At 37.1% G+C, this 12400-nt stretch overlaps 1 protein-coding gene across 8 annotated transcripts in view; it reads left to right on the top strand.

Annotated features, from left to right (window-relative positions):
• Positions 1-12400, top strand: part of LOC124423046 (teneurin-a) — a 483434-nt gene that overhangs the window by 270947 nt on the left and 200087 nt on the right. The window contains exon 1 of one of the 8 annotated variants that reach the window (XM_046960319.1): positions 1887-2422. The exons of the other annotated variants lie outside the window; for them this stretch is intronic. Within the exon in view, the coding sequence (XP_046816275.1) occupies positions 2383-2422 (40 nt within the window). The 5' untranslated portion in view covers positions 1887-2382. Of the gene's footprint in view, positions 1-1886; positions 2423-12400 lie in introns of those variants that run through there. 8 annotated transcript variants of the gene reach the window in all.

Raw genomic sequence — 12400 nt, 5'->3', positions numbered from 1 at the left:
CTCAACGATAATAACGATAATAATAATAATAATAATAATAATAATAATAATAATAATAATAATAATAATAATAATAATAATAATAATAATAATAATTGAGAAAAGTCATATCTGGAAAGATCGTGGAAGCTTAAGAAACAATACAAGATAAAGAATAGAAAAATATTATTTATCTATGTCTCTGTAGAGATACATGTTTGGAAAACTAAAAAATATAATAAGCGATAGTAAGAGATAATACTTCGAAAACCAAAGTGAGACATATAAGTATAAAGTAAACGCAAAATGGAGTAACAATAATAAGAGAAACTAGAGTAACATAAAGCAAATGTAAAGAGTAAAATGCATAGGAAGAGAGCATACACAGTCAATTAAAACGGTGAAACGGTAAGAAATAACAGTCAGAATAAACTTGGTACAAAGATAATAAAGTAACTTCAAATGTAAGAATGATAAAGTTAAAAATAGAATCGAATAGGATAAATACAGAATAATAGCGATTATCAAATGAAATCGGTATTAACGTAGACAAGATGTTTTGGACGACGAGTTAAAGGATATGATTAAAAAATAAACCTATAGATAAAAGAAAGAGGGTGAAGAAGAAGAAGAAGAAGAAGAAGAAGAAGAAATAGTAAAAGAAGGGAGGAGAAGGAAGAGGAGTGATCGAAGGTGAAGATGGCGAGGAAGAAGGTGGCAGTGGTGATGGTGGGTCGCGTTCGGATGTTAGAGCGACCGCCGCGCTCTGACGAGGGACAACTGGGCCAATCGATACCGCAGGCCGTGGAGGCGGCTGTGGCGCGTTGCCGAGAGAACGGGGAAGTTAGCCGAGCTTACCAAGAGAGAGAGAAAGAGAGAAAGATAGAGATAGAAAGAGAGAGAGAAAGAGAGAGAGAGAGAGAGAGACGAAAATAGAGATAGAACGAGACAGAGAAAGTGAAAGAGAAGAAGAGGAGGGAAGTGCAGGTGGCACCAGGATGTCCTCCCCTCCGTTGTCGCCCCTCTGTCCGTTCATCCTTCGATGGCGCCACCGTCGAACCCTCTTTCTCTCTCTCTCTCTCTTTCTCTCTATCTATCTCTATCTCTATCTCTCTCTTTTTCTCTCTTACACACGAGTAGCGTGCAACCGCCTACGAGAATACTGAACTCTGCGCAGAATCGGCTCGCGTCGGCTGCGCTGTACCACAATGTTGTCGAGCTCGTTTTATCGGTTCGTGCGACAATTCTCCTGTGTTCTTAACCTCCTTACCGATTGATAATTTATCATTGCGAGGGTGTTTTAAACGTCGCCGTGTGATTGTCGTCCTATCTGGAGGATCAGAGTGTTTACTATTACTCGTTGTTGTTTCTTCGTTCGTCGTTCGTATGTCCGTTCGTATCTCCTTTTTTTACTTCTCTAGTCTCTACTTCTCACTCGCACTCGTGGAACAGGACGCGCACGTCAACTAAAGGAGTGAGAGAGAGAGAGAGAGAGAGAGAGAGAGAGAGGGAGAGAGTGATACTTCGCCGCGGAGACCAGTCCACTGGTCCTCGATCTTTGGGGGGGGGGAGAGAGATAGAGACACGAGTGGATAGGAAGAGGAAGAGTGAGAGGGAGAGAGGGAAAGAGGGAGAGAGGGAAAGAGGGAGAGAGAGAGGAAGAAGAGGGGTGTTCGAGGGAGGAAATTGGTAGGGGGTTGAAAGAAAGAGTGAAAAGTATCGAAAGTGTATAAAACTCTCGATGGATTTCTATAAATTTCGACGATGACGCGTGTCTAGTTGAAAAAAAAAAATTAAAAAGTAATAAACCAAACTGTAAACAATCGGTCACGTGTGTTGTGTCCTTCGGAGAGAGTCGTGTTTTTTTTTTTTCTTTCGTTTACGTCCAAACTCGATCTCTTTCGTCATTTTTTATTTTTATTAAATTTTTAAACGACAAACGGAGTTTTTTATATGGAAATAAAATATAGAAATCGATCGATGGTACGAACTCTGATGTTCGACAATGACGATGATATATTAAAACAGAATTGAACGTCATTCACTACGTTTCGTCGTAACAGTACAATGAACCGAGTCGATTTATCGAAGGTGTGAACGTTCCCTTAAATCGGGTAATTCCATTCATTTCCGCACGCGGAATCGCACGTTCGGCGAATCTTCGTCGTCGTATTCAACAACGGCGGATTTCGGGCGTACCGCCGTCACCGAAATAATAGCAGGAACAATCCCAGAACGGAAGTGGCGAACGGTCGATGTCGTCGTTGTGTTTGAGATGGAAGTGAGTAATAGCGGAGCAAAGTGACCACTGTATTGCTCGCGATGATCATCGTACGGCCATAAACTGTCGGTCGAGTGATTCAATTGCTACCGCAAACCGAAAAGCCATCCACAGTAACAGCTATGCATCACTACTTCACTCAAGAAGACATAGATCGCGTTGGTAAGTTTTAAAGATTATATTGAAAGATGATATTAGAATCGATTCGCGATTATTATTCTTATGGCGTGATTATAAAGACATTATGTCGTTGATGAAAGACAAAGTGGGAATAATAACAGAGAATTTGCATTGATCGCCTTACTCTTTTCTTAAATTTATACTTCGTACTAACTAATTGGTCACTAGTCAAATAATTTGAATATTAAATATTTGAATATTAGTAAAAATATTAATTAAGATATAACACTTTTGATTAATCGATTCTAACGGGAATTCTATTTTCAAAAATAGAATGGATATCTCGCTTGTAAATTTACATCATGACTATCTATACTATATATATGTATATATTTTCTACTACTCACACTCACACACACACACATATTTATGTTTATATATATATATATATATATATATATATATATATATATATACACATATCCTCAGTTTATCTAAATTCATCTCATATAGACAACGTTACATGCGTGGTTGAACCAACGTGACATCGGACTGATACTCCGGAGGTTAATATGTCATCCCGAAAATGGATCAAATCTCGATACTTTTGAACGTTTGATTCGCGAATAATTTGTCGCTTATAAACCGACCCCGACGTCTGTCAGTGTTAATAAATCACGCGGAAAACGTACAAGCCCCAGGACTGTCCGTAATAGACGGATTACGGTAATATAATGATCGATCGTATCCGATAAGTCCGGGACGACGATTTCGTTTTTTTTTTAACTTGGTTATCCCGCGTAAAAAGGGACGGTGGAGAAAGAGAAAGGGCTTGAGTGATTTCCCGCGTGAATTTTATTGTTGCATCGGAGACCTCAAACATGAATAATTATTCGCGAAAAAAGTTGTGTCTCTAGTATTGTATATCAATAACAAGTTTATCATTTTGTCTACCTTAAATGCTCCAAGTCTCGTCATTCTAATCTGCAATGCAAATCTATTGTTATCGACGCATAATTTGTTTGAATTATTGGACAATTTGTACATAATACATAGACATATATATGTATATATACATACTTCGATAACTCCTTTTTGTCCTAACGATGAAAATGACGATATCCGAAAATTCTTCATATACGTCAGCGTTACAATTATTATGAAGTATAAATGATAATAAACAACGATATGCATATCAAGGTCGAACTTGGACGATCTCGAGTTCATTTCTCGGTAACCGGAATAAAGTTAATTAAAGCGTGATTAATCGATGGTGTGCAGCTGTTTTCGGCCGTGACGAATAAGCTGTAATTTAATCATACTCCGGTTACTGCCAATTAATTGCAATTCAATCCGCACGGCCCCGGCATTAGTTTGAGCGCACAATTTATGATAGCTCTCTCTCTCGTTCTAGTTCTGCCTGAAATCGTAATAGAGTTTACTTCGTCGATCGAATTTGGATTATGCGATCGCGATCATACACGAATAGAAAGAGAGGGCCAATTGCGATCAATTAAACGAGGCCAAACGAACGTTAGTTCGTTTAAATCGATCACCGGTTTGTGTTACCTGTCACGGAGATCTCGATGTAATCGATAAAATAACGATAAAACGATTAACATTTCAATATAACGCGATGCTTTCTCCATAGATTCGATGTAATCAAACAAATTTATTTCCAACTCAATGTAAAAAATATACAAATATTATGTATCCCACGATACTCGTGATAAATATTCCTAATATAATATTCTAACGCACACATATTTAAAAAATATATGCAAATTTTAAGCCCTCTTTTCTCACTTTTCAAGATTACATTACTTTCCTCAGGTTTTCTACGAATGTCTTAACCAGACTTTAAATACGGATATATTCGTAACGAGTGCGAAACGAGAAAATGAAATAAAATTTTTCGACTCTGAAAAAGGAAGAGAGAAAGAGAGAGACAGAGAGAGAGAAAGAGAGAGAGAGAAAGAGAGAGAGGGAGAAAGATAAAAACTTTCTTTCCCGTTCTTATCTCAAAATTCCATATTGAAACAATTTCAGTTCGACGGATTTTAACGGGAAGTTATCTTATATTGAATATTATTCGTTATTACTACTCACGAAAAGATTTTACCTTTTTTTTATATATTTTTATATATTCGCATACAGTTCTCTATTATAAGAATATCCCAATGTAAAAAGAACACCACTATTTAAATTTCTATCGAAGAAGAGTATTATCGTATTTATCCCATGAGATCGGTATACTCATGTATAAGAACTCCCTTCGAAGGGACGTTAAATGTCCGAAAAAAAGGGACTGACAAAGAAGAGTGGGACCCTTAACGTCAGTTAAAATCCAACGGAGATCCATAGGAACCTACCTCAACGGAGTCAGCGTCCCAATAATACCCTGGACCGGTCTCATTCTTTCTCTCTTTTTCTCTCTCTCTCTCTCTTTTTTTCTTTCTCTTTTCCTCTCTGTGTATTTACCGTTGATTTAAATAGCCCGTTTCTATAGCGAGAACTCTACTCTTCTAGCGGAGTAAAACAATAAGGAAGCGAAAGAGTAGGACACGGCTAGCATTGTTTGAAAGAGCCATCGACGCACGTACGATCCTCCTCTCTTACCCCTCTTCACCACTACTACCACCACCGTTACTGCCACCCCTCACCCACGCAACGACGCATTGTACTTTAAGGCCCCGTTGCTCGTAAGCAAATTAGAACGGAACGTGCACGTGGCTCGCATAAGTCGACCTACTGTCTCTAACTGTACGCCGTGGCTTAGTATATGCACCATGTCAGGGTGGATTTGTAAGGCCACCCCCTTTGGTATACCGTCATATACTTTCCACCGTCAACTTCGAATTTAAAACACAGTGGGGTTGCTCACTCTTTTTCTTTTTTTTTTGTTCTTTTTTCTTTTTCTATGATTTTTACTTATTACGTTTTATGTTTTATCCAACCTGATTTTTATGAAATTGTATTTGTAATTGTTGTTTTATTTATTCTTTCCTTTTTTCTTTTCCTTTTTTTTTATAACTATTCTTTTTCACTTTTCTTTTTGAACACAATGAATGAGAGCTCGAAAATAATGCTGGCTTATCGACTGATGTTACGTATCGTACGTCGAATGAATGTTTAACTGGACACTTACTAAATCTAGTAAACGCAGGGAAACGTTCGACGATAGACGCTATGACGTCGTCGTCGTCCTCGTCGTCGTCGTCGTCGTTGTCATCGAGCTGGCAGAGGACTCGTTCGGTTATTCGCAGCCGGCAATATGCTGCGACTAATTGAATTCGGAGAAATCGATTGGATGCGGGTGGTATTCCATTGTACGTCGTCGCTCGAAGGATATTCGAATGTGCGGCTCGAGCACCCTTTCTGTTACCCCCCCACTTACCCCATCACACTGTCTCTCTCATTTTATCTGGCTATCTAGAGCTATCTATATTTCTTTCTTTCTCTTTCTCTTTCTTTCTCTCTCTTTTAAAAAGGGGGAGATCTATTTAGGCTCGTAGATGTTCCTGTTCCTAGGGTGCTTTGAATTTTTATCGTTCTCATTGGGGTCGCGTCAGGTGCGCGACGAATTCGGTCAGGATGGGTTGAATAGTTATCCCGAATCGTTACATGAGAAAATTTAACCTCTTAACGAAATTGTCAATGGGCCAATTTTTCAGGATTAATAGTCATACATATGCAATGCATGTATATACATATTACATCTAAATTGAATATATGGGATATAAGTGAATACATAATATTAATTAAATGTCATAATTATTAATAGTATTAGTTATTCCTTTTTTTTTGTTTAATTCCTATTTAGTAGATGAAGTTGGTTTTATTATAAAGATCTTTCGTATTCATCGATAATGTTTTATTTTCTACGGGATAGAGTACTATTGTAGGCTAATCCAATTTGAAAAATGTTATTTTATTTCACCCTTCGTTTTGGTAACGTAGAATAATATCGTTGGAGCGAGATCGTAACGATATCTGTTTTCCTTCGTCCTCGTTAACGCATAAAATATCTAAAACGCTTTAAATGCGTTTCCCTAGTGTAATACTATCGATTCTCTTTCTTTCTCTCTCTTTCTCACCATTTCTTCTTTCTTCTTCTCGTTCGTTGTTTGTACAAAGCGAGAAGTTAGACGTGGCAGGGCAAGTAGTCGATAATTAATAAGTATAGTTTACACAAATATACGGTGCAGCTAGAAGATAAAGCAAACAAACTCGGATGAATACACGGACAAAATGCAAATATTCTCTGTGAGGGGCTTAAGACTCTTATCTAAAATGAAATTACGCAGGCTGCTTGTGCCAGTAGTAGTGGCGATGGTAGTGGTGGCGGCTTCGTAAACAAATCGCAAACGTGGTAGCAACCTCTCACTCCTTCCTTTTAGTAATTCGCTCTTATTTATCTTCTCCTTCGGATAAAACGTATTTTCAAATTGTCTCAAAAACGCTTAACAATCGTTACATATCTGCGATTATTCTATATATATATCCTATATCATTCATAAGTATTAATGAACAACAAATACAATATAAAGTACTTTTAGTTCATTCTTCATGATTTTTAAATAATTTAATTATGTATCCGTTGAATCTTATATTAATTATCAAACATCGAGACTCGAATAACAACGTTGAATATAACGAATGTCTTCAAATGAAAAATATTCTCTTTTTCTCTCTATTTCATTGATTTATTCCTGATAAATGAATCACTATTATGATGTGTTCCTTGTTCATTGAATATAATTTTCAATTAAATTAGCTATTTATTTGTTCAATCTTACGTTAAATACTGAACGTTGAAACTCGAATAATAAGGTTGAATATAGCGAGTATTCAAGAAGGAACACAAAGCAAAGTCTCTCTCCCTCTCTCTCTTTCTTGTTGGTTTGTTTCTCCCCAGGATCGGCCGCTGCAACGCCGTCTCCATTTCGTGCGGTGGCATTAATGCGCTCGCATATAATTATTCACGAGGCCGGAAAAGCAGGAGCGACGAGGAAGATGGGAAAACGATAGGGGCTCGTCGTTTATTAGCGCCGCGCAATTAATGCTTTTGGAGTGCACGCTGAAACGGTCTCTCTCTCTCTCTCTCTCTCTCTTTCTCTCTCTCTCTCTTTCTCTTTCACTCTCTCTATGTGGGTCGCCAAGACGAGACGGCAATTCCACTATGCTATGAATGAAACGTCCTTTGCTTCCTCTCCCTCTTCCTCTTCAACCTCCTTTTCTCTTCTCGAAACTGCTGCGTGAACGGTTAAAGTCTCCAAAGTAAAAACGATTACCCTGCGGTAATCGAGAGAAATAGATAGATAGACAGAGGGAGAGAGAGAGAGAGAAAGAAGAAAAAGAAGAAAAAAAAGAGAATGGCTATGACTATGTGAAAGAAAAAAGAGAGAGAGAAAAAGGGAGAGGGAGAGAGAGATTGAGAGAGAGAGAGAGAGAGAGAGAGAGAGAGATAGATAGATATCGTTCGATTCTCCCTTTTCTCAAAGCTATACCTCTTCACCCTTCTTCACCCTTTTACGTATTCACCAACCTATATAATCTCGCACGAATCGAGCCGGCGAATTTCACTTTGGCAAACAAAAATCATTCCGAGAATGATTTGTCGTTCTGGAAAATTATACGGGCCTACGGGTCTCTATCTTTCTATTATGAGAGAAAGAAAGAGATAGTCGATGTGCGATCGTATTCGAATGGATGAGCACACAGTCCTCGTCCTCGTAGGGAGTCGATGTAACGCTCTCGCTCATTGGAACAATTCGAGGCGTTGGCCGATCGATGAAAGGAGAAGAAGGAGGGAATATGGACGATGAATAAAAGGGGAGAATTTCTCTTGAGGATTCCGATCGTGACGGGAAACGCGTGGACGGTAAACGCGATCTTTGCTTTTCCTCGTCGAATCGTCGCTATCTTTTATCACTCACCCATTATTTTTACTTTTATTTTCTTTTTTCTTTTTTACCCCCTTCTAGCATTCGTATTTTTTTCTTCTTTTTCTTCTTCTTTTTCTCTCCTTCGTCTTCTTCTTTTCTTCATTGTAGTAAATAGAGCTGGAGAAAAGTAAAAAAATTTTCTTCATTCTGAAAGAGAACGACGATTTTTCTTCAAGAACAAAAACGAAGCAATGGTTCTAAAAAAAAAAAGATATATGTAATTAAATGTACGTAAAGAAAAAGTTATGTAATTTTTTTTTTATTTGAAAAACGTCGGTATTGATAAAGTATCGTGAAAATTAAAAATCCATACTTCCGGTTTTGGAATGAACGTAATGCGTGCGTTCATTTAACAATAGGATTCTCGTAATGGCGCATGAACGTTAGCTAAATATTAGCTGAATATTTAATTTAATCAGACGTTAGCTCAAATTCACAGCTAATTACCGCGTTTCGACTTTAAACATTAGGGCATTAATTACACGGCCGCGTGCTACCAGCAAACACACCAGGATACGAATTTCGGAGTTACGAATTCTCCGACTCTCTCTCTCTCTCTCTCTCTCATTCTCTATCTATCTCTCTTTCTCTCTTGGTGTAATCCAACAACAGAAATTCCTACCTAGAATTAATACAGATTCAGTTACCTATAGTAATAAAGAGAGTGAGTGAGAGAGAGATGGAGAGAGTTTGAGATCAACCTCGATATGCATAATCAAACGTGAAACTTGTCTATTATACAACAAAATTTTTATAGAGAGAAAAAAGGACTCTTCGTAAAAGCCTTTTTTGCTTAAATTAAAAAACAAAGAAATAAAATATTCGTATTTGTTCTTATTTCAAAAAATCAAAAAATTAATTTCCTTGGAATAATTCATTTTAATTTATAAAAGAGAAAGATAAAATATATTTGGAAAATGATTTTGTTAAAATTTTGATTTTTAACGCGATGGTAAAACTCGATCAATTAATTCCATCGAAAAACGATCGGATCGTTTAATTCAAAATATTCTTCATTATATGGTAATCGCAGAACACGACCAAAAGTATTTCAGTGCCGAACGATGGAGGATGGATAGACATAGAGAGAAAATGAGAGATAGAAATAGAACGAGAGTGAGAGAGTGAGAGAGCGAGAGAGCGAGAGAGCGAGAGAGAGAGAGAGAGAGAGAGAGAGAAAGAGAGAGAGAGAGAAAGATAGGGGAGAAGAACGGAAGGATTAATGCAGAAAACTGTGCTTAACTCGATTCCCTATAAAATGGTTGTCGCTAATAAGATTCGCACGGAACAAAAGCGCTAACGTAAAACAGGTTACGTGGTGCAAATTCGTGATCCGGCTAGTAGCTGTTGCCCGTCGTCGTCATCATGCGCAACAATTTCTGCCTTTCTCTCTCTCTCTCTCTCTCTCTCTCTCTCTCTCTCTCTCTCTCTGTCTATCTATCTTTCTCTCTCTTTCTCTCTCTCTCTCTCTCTATCTTTTTTTCTCAGTCTCTCTTGCTTTCTCTCTTTCTCTCAATCTCTCTCTCTCTCTCTTTCACTCTCTCTCTCTCACTCTCTCTCTCTCACTCTCTCTCTCTCTCTCTCTTTCAAATTTGATAGAAGAGAGTCGATTTCGAGTGACTGTAATATTCACCGCGAAACCAAATTTAACGGCTTGCCTATCAATTCTTTCGATGCAATTTTCAAGTTATTTCCCTTCTATTGGATACTGTACAATCATCCCGTTTGAATGCTCGCACATCTGTACCCATATCGATATCAGTCTCTCCTATTGGAATAATTCGTTTTTCGTTTGAGATTATCGCTTACACCAATGAGATTTCGCACAATAATTAAGCGGAGCTGTACATTTGAAACGATAAACGTTATCATCTCGTTCATATTTTCGAATTTCGATTTGACAATAATAATAAGTAATAATAATGACAATAATAACGATAACAATCGAAAAAGATATGGAAGAAAATATAGAGTTTGTTTTTATTTTTTTTTCATAAACGATATTAAGTTCGCTACGTTATCCACGAGTAAAAGCCTGCTGCTCTCGGTTAAAGGCGTTTCTAGTAATCTGGACGGAGGCCAGGAGCTAATTCCTACAGTTTGAGTTGATGAAGAGAACGAGACCATTTCGCAGGGAAGCTAGTTAAACTTCAGCCACTTCTATTTCCGGCTTGTTCCTAATAGCGAACATTTGATGCAAGTGCCACGCACGCATGCGCGTACTCTGTAAAAGTACGTACTTACGCATGTATGTATGTGTATATATATATATATATATATATATATATATATATATATATTTAAGTACATATGCGTACTACTATCAATAACAATGGAGAAGAACCTTTATTAACTATGTAAATGATCCGAATAGCTTTTTGAATCAGTTGTAATGGTTAATCCATAAAATTTCAACTTTTTAAACTCATACAAAGGCATCAAACAAAGTAGGATTTTTACGTGCTACCAAACGATTACGTTCTCGATGTTAGTTTTTTCTTTTTTTATTTATTTATTTATTTTCTTTTTTTTCTATTTTTTCCTGTGCTTCCGGATTTCGTTGTTTTATTCGAGCATCAGGATTTATCATACCACATGGTATTTCCACGTTTTTCACCGAACGTAAAGTGAACACGTTTGGTTTTTCGATACGAAATTCGATCGTAGGGAACGATTTATCATCAGCAAAATGTTATTTCTAATCCGGTATAATAATTCTCTTCTAGCGGTGTTAGAGGTAGGCGTCGGGTCAGTCTCGAAGCAATTATTTCGTAGGAGAAATGTCTAGACCGAGTCATATCGATCGTGTCTCGAGTCTACGGTGATCCGTCGGCGAATCGTGTCCTAATAAACATTCATTACCCGACCAGCCGAGGCGACCCCAGAGATATTGCCAATGACGATGGTTTGTATAGGATACCAGTTGACATCGGAAAGAGACGGACAGTGGGATATAATATACGAGGAAACCAGGAACCTCATCTCGCTGTCTCTGAAATTGTCCGAACACGTTAGTAACTTCAAACAAAATGCTTCGAGACATTGCAGTTTCAGAAACATTGTTTGGATAAGTTTCGAATAATCGCTTTGAACATTACAATTTGATGAAGTGTCATAAAAGGAAATCGCATTAATAATTTTCGTCTTATCAATTATTAAAATAAATATTTCCAATGATAGCACAATAACATCACATAAATTTCCGTTACAATCTTTATGTACATACTATCTATGAAAATAAAATGTTTTTTGTGTAATTCTTTCTAATTTATCTCGCTAATCGTTTTAACGGCAACTAAAGGAACATTTCAAGATATATATATATATATATATATATATATATATATATATATATTTTCAGAAAGCAACAACATAAAAGTAGACAAGAATAAGAAGAGTAGTGGAAGAAGGAAAACTGGCGGACGGGGAAAACGAGTTCGTTGTCGTCGTAAAGAAAGTTGGAGGAGCAGCGAAATGCGAAGGCTCTGTTGGATCTTATTGCGTCTGAACTCGAGGGGAGCTTAGATTTCTCCTTGGACGCACGGAGATTGCTGCTGTCAGATTTCTCGGTGTGTTCTAACGCGGCATCTGAAATAGGAAAGTGGAGACTCGCCGGCTAGGCGTTATTCCTAACTCGGACTTTTCTTCTACCCCTTCTCCTCCCGTGAGATACAAAAATCTATGCGAACACATACGAAGAATTTTCTCTTCCACTTTCTAAATCCAATTTTACTTGCTAGGAAAAGGACACAATACATGAAACTTCCGTATCGATGAATTTTCTTAAACTAAAATGATATTTAAGATAAAAAGTTAACCAAAGTTGAAATCATTTCTTATCATCCTTTAATCGATTCATTTAATATTCATTGTAATCTGTCTAATACTAATTGTAAATTTAACCCTTTACAAAGCCATTTAACTTCGAGATCGAGTATTCTTATATATCGTTACTTTTTAAGTTTTTTCTCATTTTATCGCGACGCAAAATTAATTTTTACTTCATATAAAAAGTTTATATTATCTATTTTCGACCATAACTGTCACATCAGATATACATATAATTTTTTGC

This window comes from Vespa crabro, chromosome 3 (genome assembly GCF_910589235.1).
Source record: "Vespa crabro chromosome 3, iyVesCrab1.2, whole genome shotgun sequence".
In the NCBI taxonomy this organism is placed as follows: Eukaryota; Metazoa; Arthropoda; class Insecta; order Hymenoptera; family Vespidae; genus Vespa; species Vespa crabro.
Note: the sequence above shows the minus strand (reverse complement) of the source record. Positions and strands in the feature narration are given on the sequence as shown.